This window comes from Malania oleifera, chromosome 9 (genome assembly GCF_029873635.1).
Source record: "Malania oleifera isolate guangnan ecotype guangnan chromosome 9, ASM2987363v1, whole genome shotgun sequence".
In the NCBI taxonomy this organism is placed as follows: Eukaryota; Viridiplantae; Streptophyta; class Magnoliopsida; order Santalales; family Ximeniaceae; genus Malania; species Malania oleifera.
The window spans coordinates 29,555,394-29,567,636 of NC_080425.1; the positions used below are offsets into that span (position 1 = coordinate 29,555,394).

Consider the following 12,243-nt stretch of genomic DNA (forward strand, 5'->3'; position numbering starts at 1 on the left):
TTTTCTCAATTTAGAACATACTGTATCGTCTGTATTTATCTACTTTTCATACTGATAATATCATACTATACTTATCATATGATGTAAAACTGTATATATATACATATCTGTGCTTTATCCCTGGGACTCTGTACGTTATGATTTGACCCCTCATGATAGGGTTGTGCGGCCCGTAGGCGGGACTTCATCTGGTCGGCCCTCCAGATAAGTCAATATACTCTACACTACCTCAGCCCGGCCAAACTCCATTCTCTCCTAAGCTCGGGACTGGCTACTACCTCGTCAAACCAGCCCCCTCCACCCAGTGAACTAGGGAGCTGCATACTCTCCGAGTACGGCTGACGGTACCCACACACTATCTGAAATATGTGGTTGCACTCTATCTGTATCTAGCAACGGTACCATGCTCTGTTATCTTTATCTGTATCTGTCTGTAATCTTTCCTCAGGGATCTGATACTATATATATATATACTCTTTTACTGTTTTCATCATGTTTCCAAAATTATCATAACTCTATCTTTCTGTACTGTAAATACTATAATCTCTGTATATTGTATCTGTAGCATCTTGATGCTACCTCTATATCTCTGTGTGTATACTCTGTCTATATACTTTATCTGTATACTCTGTATGTTATGGTAATAGGAAACATGACATGCTATAACTCTGTATATACTATTCTGTATAAAACTGTAATATAAATACTGATCTGAGTAAAACTGTATGCATGTATATGTATATATATATATATATATATATATATGTTTCATGAAACTATTCATATAAAAGTTGTATATGCATGTACATTTCTCTGTATACTCTCTGTGAATATAAATCTATATTTGTATATTCTGTGTAATCTCATATATTGGAAAAGAATTATATAAATTGTATATACTGTCTATAGCTGTATATTCAGTATAGTATGATACTTTATAAAAGTTATATAAATTCCTTTATCATATGAAAATCTACTCAGACCACGCAAGTATTTAAACTCATATTCTGTAAATACTGTATAATAAACTGGTATAAATATGTGTCTATGAAATCTCTGATAGCATTATGAAAAATCCTAGCATAGCATATTTCCCTTACCTTAACTCTGAAAAGCCCCTATAAAACTCTGGCTCTATACCCGTAGGGTTCCTAACTCATTATCCTGAAAACACAATCCCCCAAAACAAAATATCAGTATTTTCTTACTTACAACATTTCTTATAACTGAGGGAAAGACAAATACTGAATAAAATGTCTTACCCTAAGATTGGAACGAAATTCAACCCAATTTGTCCAACGATCAGTTCCAGTAGACTTGCAAAAAACTTTGCTAGGAGCGTCGTGGTAGTCTTAGATCTTTGATCCGACAAGAAATAGGTCCAGAAACGAAGAGAGAAGTGAGAGAAGGTTGTAGAGAGAGAGAGAGAGGAGCGTTAAAAATGGTTAAAAATTCGGGTTTTCCACTTTTATATTGCGGCCTTCGTCGACGAGACCCTGTATTCATTGACGAAATTCAGGCTGCCCTCAAAACCCGTCTCGGTATTTTCTTGTCAACGAGACCCTGTATTCGTCGACGAATTTCCTTATACACTCGTCGACGAACCCCTGTATTCGTCAACTAATTCTGGCAATTTCTTTGAAATTATTATTATTATTATTATCTCCAAAATGTGATGTCGTCGATGAAGTCTACTACCCTCTTCTGTTCCTGTTTCCATTTTCCTCCCTCTTTAATATTTAAATATCAATATTTTTCGAGTCGTTACAATTTTGACTAGGGTGTGACCAGGTCGAGGAAGCCTGCAGACTAAACCCTAAAATTCTCGAGAGCCTTGACCAAGGCACAACCAGGGGAAGAGTAGGGTGCGACCTGGTCGATTATGTTCGAACCCAGAACCTATTTCATGAGATTTCTGCCAAAACTTTTCTGATTTGAATTCAAACGCTTGTAAACACCCTTTTAGGTATAAAGCCAAATTTCGAATATGATTAGGGTTCCCCTTTGGCCCCTCTTCGGTTAGTGATAGACCTCGTGACAATCTTTGAGTTTTAAGTGTTGCCGCGTAGATTAGTTGGTTCTCAATTGTAATCCCAATTGCTAGTGACAGGCCTTCAAGCTTCAATTGATGTTGTTTTCAATACTTATCTATTTACTCTGCTTTGATTTCAATTCTGCAATTTAAATACCATGTCTTTAATTTCCATGCACATTTAGTTCTCTGATTGTGATGAAACCCTAGGGGATATGATAGCATAGTTAGAGATTCAGTCACTTATACATAATAGGTTACGGTTCCTATAGAGTGTTTCGTGCTTGCTAGATAGGGTATACCCTAGTTCCCGATCGTGCTCTGGATGATTGGTGTACCTTCGCTACCTTATGCCACTTAAATGGCTCACTTGACTAGCTGACCGGACATAGTTATCGCAAACGATAACCTAAACTGGATTCATGATTTGAGACTTGCTTTTTAGAAGTAGTTTTAATTACAATTTATTTTCAGTGCTTGTGTAGTTTAGAAAACAACCCAAAAATCTCATCTTTTTCCTTTTATGCAAAGCATAGTAAACTAGGCTAAAATTAGTAAACAACTGCACTGAGTGCCTAAAGATCAGCACTGACTCACTCCTTGTTCTATTGAACTTGGGTTTAGTTAGATTATAAATATTATTTTTGGTAATTAAGGACTCAGACCTTGGCAAGCCTATCAATGTATTACAAATATATAATTTTGAAGGGAAAGGGGAAAAAGCAAAAACAAAGAACCCTTCTTAGAGAAGGTGCATTATATCAAGGGGCGAATGCATTTATTCTTTGTTTGGAGAAACCTTGAATTGGGATTTGTATTGGATTTGAATAAGATGTAATATAAAAGTATACTGAAATTTATCCAAATTCACTCAAATTCAAATCTAAGATTCAAAATTCATGTTCCTAAACACAACATTATTAGAATTGAAGCAAAATGAATGCTTAAAAATATGAGATTTAGTAAATGCTTGGTCTTTATGACGATTTCAATGGTAGTGTTAAGCCTACTTGGGTTTGTAAAACAATTTTCTCTTTAGGCCATATTTGAAACTCAAAACATGCTATGTTGCATTTAAAAGCATGAATTTGGACTTTAGATTTGGAATCTGAAGGATTTGAACAAATTTCAATATAATTGCATATTACATCTTATCCAAATCTAGTATAAATTCAAATCTAATTTCTCTCCAAACATGGGCTAAAAAAAAAAAAGAAAAAGGAAATAAGAAGAAAATTATTTTTTTCATATTTGGTTAGTAAGGAAAGTGAAAATGTCAAATCAATTAATAAAAAGTTAAATTTACACATCACTGATGTTTAATTTTAATTTTTAATAATATTAGGACACATTTTTTATTTTTTGTAAAAATTGTCATATATAGAAAATATGACAAAAAAATAAATAAATTTATTTCTTTTCTTTTCTTTTCTTTTCTTTTTCTAACGAAAATCTTTGATCTACGCACCCTTATGAAATTAGAGGTGGCAAAAAGAGTTCCTAGACCGAGTTTGGTTGGATCATAAATGGGTAAGTGTTAAACGGATTTGGGTTTAGGTTCGAGTTGACTCGTTTATTAATAGGTAAATAACCTATAAATCTAAGTCCGTCTATTTATTAAATGGGTACTCGTTAAGTACCACTTTTAAAATATAATTTATTCATTTTAATCTTATTTCTCTAACAATTCACTAAAATTGACTCTTTTTTTTTAAAAAAAAAAATCCACATTCATTTAGTCATTAAAAATTATAAAAACTACACCAATATAAATATAATTTATCACTTGTGTTATGTATCATTTTTTTTTCTCTTCAAATTTTCAATAAATATATTTATATAACTTGTAACTATAAAATATTATTTAACTAAATGCTCAAAATTAAAAATAAAAATTACAAAATATTTTTTCTTAATATAAACGGGTGACCTGATGGGTACCCGACTCATACCGTTTTATTCGTATACCGTTTTATTCGTTTATTAAACGAGTTGGATTTAGGCAAACTCATTTGTCGCTTCCTCTCAAAATCAAACCTGATTTAAATAAGTAAGGAACAAGTCATCCATTGGGTTTTGGCCCGTTTTGCTACCCCTGTTCAAAATTATGAGGCACTTAATTATGTAAACAGAGGTGCACACACAGTTGTGTTGATGGCTGGACCTGGATCTGGACCTGGACCTGGACCTGGACCTGGGCCTAAGTCCACGCCCATCAACTTTTTGGGCCGACGGGCCCAGCTCTACAACTGGCGCCAAAATCCCCTGCATCCCGCCACTAATGGTACACTAGTACAATACATTCCCTAAGTTCTGCCCCTTTATTTTGCAGAGCGCTAATTTCCCGATTTTCTAGCTTTCCTCCGAATATGCGGCAGTACTGGTTGTTGAAGACGGAGGCCGGAGACTGGTCGTGGGAAGATCAAGCGGCAAATGGGGGCATATCCAAGTGGGACGGCGTGAAGAACAAGCAGGCCCAGAAGCACCTCAAGGCCATGCGCCTGGGCGACCTCTGCTTCTTCTACCACTCCGGCGCCAAGGCCCGCCGCGTCGTCGGCGTCGTCTCTGTCATTCGCCAGTGGTACGAGGACGACTCCGTCGTTGGCGGCGGGGCGGTGGACGTGAGAGCGGTCGGGGAGATGAGAATGCCAGTGGACTTGAAGGAGATGAAGCGCGACGGCGGGATGAAGGACTTTGCCCTGTTCCGGCAGCCGCGACTGTCCGTTGTGGCGGTTCCGGCTAGTGTTTGGGAGCGTATTTGTGAAATGGGAGGTGGGTTTGAGGAGGATGGAGATGCAGACAGTTGAGGATGTCTGTGAATTCTGATGGTGTTTGTCGCAAATCGCAATGCCCTGATTTTCTAACAATGTCCTGTTTTGCGCTGTAGGGAAAGAAGTAACGTGCTACTTGTGTTTATAGTTGTGGATCTTTTTTGGGTAGAAATTATCTGTGTCTAACTGGCAAGAATTAGGGCATTTTTTTTGTTCGTGTTTGGTTGATGGGAAAATGTTTATTTTGATGAATGATTTTTTAATTTTGTATTATTTGGTATTGTACGAGTACATGAAAGAGTGAAAAAAACACTTTCTTACAGGAAAAAAAAAAAGCCCAGTGGATTGCTAGTAACATATGTACAATATAAATCAACAGAATTAAACCATTAATCGAAAAATTAACCATATTTCATCAAATCAAATGAGGGAAAAGAAGTCTAGAGAGAAGATTATGCAGAGTTAAAATTTACATTGATTAGTTATTTTACTATATTCTCAATCAATTTATACATTCAAAAAATATTCAATTGCTAAGTGAAATGGCATGTGAAATTGGGATCTGGTATTAGCAAATAATTCTCAACATGGGAATTGGAAGTTTTGTTGTTAAATGGCTTTAGGTAAGAAGCCCCCCAAAAATAAAAATAAAGAAATAAGGATACATAGTTATTGATTACTTCAAATAATGGTATGACATAATAAGAGTGGGAACAATGTCAACTACATTAATGAACTCGGAATAAGACATTGAAATATTAGAAGGGATGATCCTATGACAAAGTAAACGATGATAAACGGGTAATGAAAAGATGGAATGGAATTTACAGATAGAATGTAAACAAAAGTAAATGATCTCTAATTAAGACATGGATGAAAGACCTTAAATTTTTCTCATCTTTTATTTATAATTTTGACATTGATCTTCCGAAGTATTTTGAAATTTCTTGACTTTTACTTGTTGCTTTTTTCTATGTAATTGTATCTTTTAACGTCACATTCAATTTCAAACATTAATTTAAATCCATCAATCACCATCAAAATTGTCGAGATTATAGCCAAATTTGATCTCCACTAATTCACTATTTCCCCTAATCAGTTGAGAGAAATCATGGAATGGATGCTATTGAGAGTTGCTCGATCGAGTTTTTTGGGATTAATGTCAACTAGGCCAATTGGATAATCAAGCAATGCATACCATCATCGAATACTCAAACAAGTTTCTTGGGGTGTTGTGAATGGCTCATTTATTGATATGACTAAGTTACACAAAGGGAAGAATATAGTGCAGAATTCTGGGAGAAAACCATCGATGGTTTTCTATAGCTTTTTTGAAATCGTTGATGGTTTCACTGAATCTCAGACATCTTCAAAAAATGCTCTCGATATCTCAAATCGTCAACGGTTTCAAGAAATCTCAGAAAATCGTCAACGATTTTGTTTTTAGGCTGCAAGACAGAAATTCAAAATTTGAACTTGAACGTTAAGTTAGTTGGTTTTTTTTTTGGGGGGGGGGGGACCTTTAAAGGAAAGTCTATTTATACTTGTTTGAGTATATTGTGACATATAAGAGATCAATTTGAGAAGTGTATTGTGTACTCTATAATTTCTTAGTGAAATTGTTGTGCCGATTACTTATTTGGATGTATGCATTGCCGAACCACATAAATTCTCGTGTTGTTATTGTTCTTGTTTTTTTTTTTTTTTTAATATATACTAGTTGTGTTGCTTGTTGTTTATCCAACCATTATTATAACAAATTGGTATAAGAGCGATTGTTGTTATGACATCAGGATCATCTTTTGCAAGATTTAACATTGTCAAATTCGATGGAACCGAAAATTTTGGTTTATGGCAAAGGAGAGTCAAGGATATTCTTGTGCAACAAGGAATGACTAAGGCTTTACTTGACATTCAAACTGGAAGGAATGTATAAGGCAACATGGGGAGATCTTAAAGCAAAAGTCACTTCTACAATACTTTTGTGTTTGGCCGACAAAGTGCTCTATCGTGTGATGGAGGAGGATTCTCTAACGACTATATGGTGAAAGTTAGAAGCCGATACATATCCAAATCACTCAATAATAAACTTTTTCTTAAGAAACTTCTTTATTGGCTTAAGATGGTTGAAGAATCAAACTTAAATCAACATATCAATGCCTTCAATCAAATCATAAGTGATTTGATGAGAGTTGATGTTAAGTTCGATGAAGATGACAAAGTTTTGATGTTGTTGAACTCCTTGCTGTCAACTCATACCTATGAAAATCTAGTTACCACTCTTAGGTGGGGAAAAGAGACTTTTGATCTAGAAGAGGTAACAAATGTCTTACTAAATTTTCATCAAAGGCTGAAAATATGTGATGAAGGAGAAGGACTTATGGTGAAAGGCCATAATGAGCGTGGCAAAGGAAAGTTTAAAAGTGGGTCAAGTTAGAAATCTCGCAATCAATCCAAGAAGAAAAAGAAAATTCGATGTTATAAATGTGGTAAAAAGGGGCATGTTAAACCAGAGTGTCCGAATTGGAAGAATGGAAATGCTGAAAAACATGAGGGGATTTCGAAATCAGTGAATGTGGTTTAAGAAGGAGGTTTAGTTTGCAATGATGGTGATGTTCTTTCAGTTTCATCAGGGTCAGATGACCTTACAGACTTCTGGATACTTGACTCTGTTTATTCTTACCATATGACTCCAAACAAGGAGTGGTTCAACACTTACAGGTTAGTGAATTCTTATGAGTAATGATATTTCTTGTAAGATCATTGGCATAGGAAGTGTTAAGATAAAAATGTTTGATGGTGCTGTGAGAACCTTGAGCAGTATAAGACATATACCGGAGTTGAGGAAGAGTTTGATATCACTTGGCACTTTGGATTGTAACGGTTTCCATTGCAAGTCTGAAGGTGGAGTTATGAAAGTTTGGAAAGGAAATTTGACGTTGATGAAAGGACAAAAGCTAGATGGGAATCTACACATTGCAAGGAGTTACTGTTGTAGGTGGAGCTGCAGCCGTAGATGTTAAATCTGATGAGACCGTCTAGTGGCATATGCATCTTGGGCATATGGGGGAATATGGTATGAAAGAATTACACAAGATCAAACTCTTCAAGGGTTTAAAATCATGTCAGCTTGATTTTTGCAAAATTTGTGTACTTAGAAAACAAAACAGGGCAAAATTCAAGTCAGTTATTCACAAGACGAAAGGTATTCTTGATTATATGCATTTTGATGTTTGGGGCCCGGTTAGAGTTGCATCAAAGTGTGGACATGTGTATTATGTGAGTTTTATTGATGATTACTCATCAAAAGTCTGGATATACTTCATGAGGCATAAGTCTGATACGTTTGCCAAGTTCAAGATTTGGAAGGCTGAAATGGAAAATCATACGGGAAGGAAAATCAAATACTTAAGGTCATACAATGGGACCGAGTATGCTGATTCTCAGTTTATGGAGTTTTGTGCGCAACAGGGCATTAAGAGACATTTTATAGTTCGTTGGACACCTCAACAAAATGGTGTGGGAAAGGATGAACCAGACTCTGACTGAAAGAGTTTGGTGTCTCAGGCTTAATGCAGGGCTACCAAAGAACTTCTAGGCCGAGGCAGTTAGTATATATGACTTATTTTCTGATAAACCAATCACCAAAGGCGTCACTAGAGGGTAAAGTGGCAGAAAAGGTATGGATGAGAAATGCAGTAGACTACTCCAGATTGAAAGTATTCGGGTGTCCAGCCTATATTCACGTGTCTAGTAAGGAGAGGTCTAAGCTTGATCTAAAGTCTCGTCATTGCATATTTTTGGGATATTCAGAGGGTGTGAAGGGTTACAAGTTGTGGGACCTAGTGGAAAACAAGGTGGTGATTAGTAGGGATATAGTCTTTGATGAGAAGGCTATGGTGAAGCGTACTCAAGAATATGATGAACAAAAACAGGAGCCAGAAAGCTTGGGTAGTGACGAACATGTTGTGCAAGTGGAGTTGGAAGTTCAGGGCAATGAAAATGATCATATGGTCATATGGTTGTAAGTAGCTCTAGCTCGGAAAACCAGCAAGTCGACAATCTTCCTATATGGAGATCCAAACATACTATTAGACCTTCGCCAAGATATGGGTTTGAAGAGTTAGTGTCTTATGCTTTTCTTACTAGTTGCAATGATCCAACTACGTTTCAAGAGGTAGTGCACGACTAGGAGAAAGGTAGGTGGAAGGGTACAATGAATGAAGAGATGGAATTATTACACAAAAATCAAACTTGGGATTTGGTGAAGCTTCCAAATGGGAAGAGACCGATAGGTTGCAAATGGGTATATAGAAAGAAGAAGGCAATATCAGAAAAGGAATGAGAGAAATTCAAGGCACAGTTGGTGGTAAAAGGATACTCACAGAAAAATGGAATAGATTATGATGAGATATTTTCACCTATGGTACGACATACTTCGATCGGGATTGTGTTGGGGTTGGTAGCCCATTACCATCTTTATTTGGAACAAATGGATGTGAAGACAGTGTTTCTTCACGGTGACTTGGAGGAACAAATTTATATGATATAACCGTAGGGATTCAATGAACTGGGGAAAGAAAACTTAGTTTTTAAGTTGAAGAAATCTCTTTATGGGTTGAAATAGTCTCCAAGACAATGGTATAAAAGATTTGATTCCTACATGATCAAGATTGATTACAAAAGGTGTGAGTATGATTGTTGTATATATGTGAACAAACTTGATGATAAGATTACAAAAGGTGTGAGTATGATTGTTGTATATATGTGAACAAACTTGATGATAGTTCTCTTATTTTCTTGTTATTGTACGTCAATGTTATGTTGATAGCTACAAAAGATTTACTTGAGGTGAATCAGGTAAAGGAACTGTTGCATAAGAAATTTGACATGAAGGATCCTCGTTTAGCCAAGAAAATACTTGGGATGGAGATTCGCCAGGACAGAACTGCAGGGAGGTTATGGCTATCTTAGGGCAGTTATGTGCATAAGGTGTTGGAACAATTTAGCATGACTGATGCAAAACCAGTGTGTACACCTCTAGCGAGTCATTTTAAGTTGTCTACTGCAGATTACCCAAGTACAGATGAGGATATCTGAGACATATCAAAGGTCCCCTATGCTAGCGTTGTAAGGTGTATAATGTATTTCATAGTGTGTACGAGGCCAGATTTGGCACATGCTGTGAGCGTGGTAAGTAAGTTTCTATATAATCCAGGAAGACATCATTGAGAAACCAACAAATGGATATTTAGATACTTACGAGGTACATCGGGTTATGGCATCATGTTCGGCAAGCAACAAGGTTGTCCTTCAGTTATGAGATTTGTAGATGCTGATTATGCAGGGGATATGGATGACAGAAGGTCTATAACAGGTTATGTCTTTACCCTTGTAAGAGAACCTATATGTTGGAGATCCATGGTTTAATCTTTGGTAGCATTGTCCATGTAAGAACCTGACCCGAGAAATGTGGATTAAATAAATAAGAAAAGGAGAAGGGATTTAAAAAGGGAAAATCAGTAGGGCTAGTCAACGAGGTTCCTTTTCTCGTCGACGAGTGAATACCGAGAGACTTTGGAATTCTGAAATCTCAGACTCATCGACAAGGCCAACTCTGTCATTGATGAACTCCCTTCTTATGCTCATCGAGGAGAATGCCATCTCATCGATGAGGCTGACCAGGTCAAGGGGTCTATAAATATTATTTCTCATTGCTTCATTGCCAAGAAACCAAAACTCTCTCTCTTTCTAGAACTCGAACAAACTCTCTTTCTTTCTCTCTCTCTCTCTAAGATATCGAGCTATATGTTACCCGAATCGACGATCCGATGTTGCTACATGGATTAGGAGGGGAATCTCTACAGTTATAGTGGATCAGATCTTCGTTTTGAGGATTTTTGGGTTTTGTTCCAAAATTGAGATAAAGGTCTGATTTCGTTTTCATTCGATAGATCTGTAGTGGTTGGGATTATATTGAGGTATTATTCTTCAGTTTTTAGGTTTTGGGGATCCCGTGTCATTGTTTTGGACCGATTGAGTTCATGTTTCGATTTTCGAGATAAGGTAAGGGGAATCTATTTATATCAGTCATTTGTAAAATCTCTTTTAGTAAAACTGTGGTTTTCGATGATACAGATATTTTGGTTACTTATTTGGGAAAATCTATTGGGTTAAATTATGAAATTTTCGGGTTTACGATTTTTGGGAAAATTAGGGTTATCAGGTTTCATCTCCGTTTTTGTTGAAAAACTATATATTTGGTTAAATGGTAATATAGAGATGACCATACCTTCATTTTATGTTAAACTATATTCTCATATTAATTATGATGTGATTATTTGTTTCCCAAATAAGTGTGGCATGAGTTGCTTTATTGAAATGAGTTGAGTTATGAAATCGTGAAATAAGATATAGGAACGATGGTTCCAAAATTGTTTTCAGGAATCTGTGGAAAACTAATATCGATTAAAGACCAGGGATTCTATGTGATGATTGTTATTATGTGGTGGGCATCCTGGTTTAATTACAGACGAGTTGAGCATTCGGTTTAATTACCGACGAGCTAGGGCATCTGGTTTGCTATCGATGGGCCGAGACATCCAATTTTAATTTCAACGAGTCGCTCATCTGGGTTGTTACCGATGAGTTAGGACATCCAATTTAATTCCGATGGTTTAATACCGACGAGTCGCTCATCTAGGTTGTTATCGATGATTTGGGATATCTAGTTTAATTATGATGTGTTTAATACCAATGAGTCGCTCATCTGGGTTGTTACTGATGAATTGGTACATCTGGTTTAATTCCGATGGTTTAATACCGACGAGTCGCTCATCTGGGTTGTTATTGATGAGTTGGGACATTTAGTTTAATTCTAATGTGTTTAATATCGATGAGTCGCTCATCTGGGTTGTTATCGATGAGTTGGGACATTTGGTTTAATTCCGATGTGGATATGTGTTGTGAAATATGCTATGTGTTTGTGAATTCACCGTGTTGTGAACTATACTGGAATTGTGTTGTGAAAATACTAGAATTGTGAAGTATTATGTTTTGCCGTTGAAATAACACTCATGTGCCCACACACTGATATAACCTGTTTCTTCCTTACTGAGAGGTGTCTCACCTCTATCATACAAATATTTTTTAGGTCCTTCGAGTAGCTGACCCTAGCGTTCTAGCGTTTCAGGAGCGTGGGTGTTGGTTAGCATTGTTTAGGTACTGGTGTGAGTACTGAACCGTGGCCGAGGTGTCATTTTGGGTTATGTAGATACCCGAGGATTATGTTTTGTATAATGGGACTAGATTCTGATGTTGTATAGACTCTGGTATGGTATGATGGTATGAAATGAATGTAAGAGGTTGTATAATCCCTCTGTGTACGTTGTGTATGTGATGGTGTATAGGGTATACATGAACTCTATGGGGTCGGACCCT

The 12,243-nt window shown here is 36.5% G+C and overlaps 1 protein-coding gene across 1 annotated transcript; it reads left to right on the forward strand.

Moving 5' to 3' along the window:
- Positions 1-249: 249 nt before the first annotated feature.
- Positions 250-5,076, forward strand: LOC131164587 (uncharacterized). Its single transcript, XM_058121885.1, has 2 exons — positions 250-332; positions 4,365-5,076. Exon 2 carries the CDS (start codon positions 4,402-4,404, stop codon positions 4,837-4,839), a length of 438 nt encoding a protein of 145 aa, XP_057977868.1. The 5' UTR covers positions 250-332; positions 4,365-4,401; the 3' UTR covers positions 4,840-5,076.
- The last annotated feature ends 7,167 nt before the right edge of the window (positions 5,077-12,243 follow it).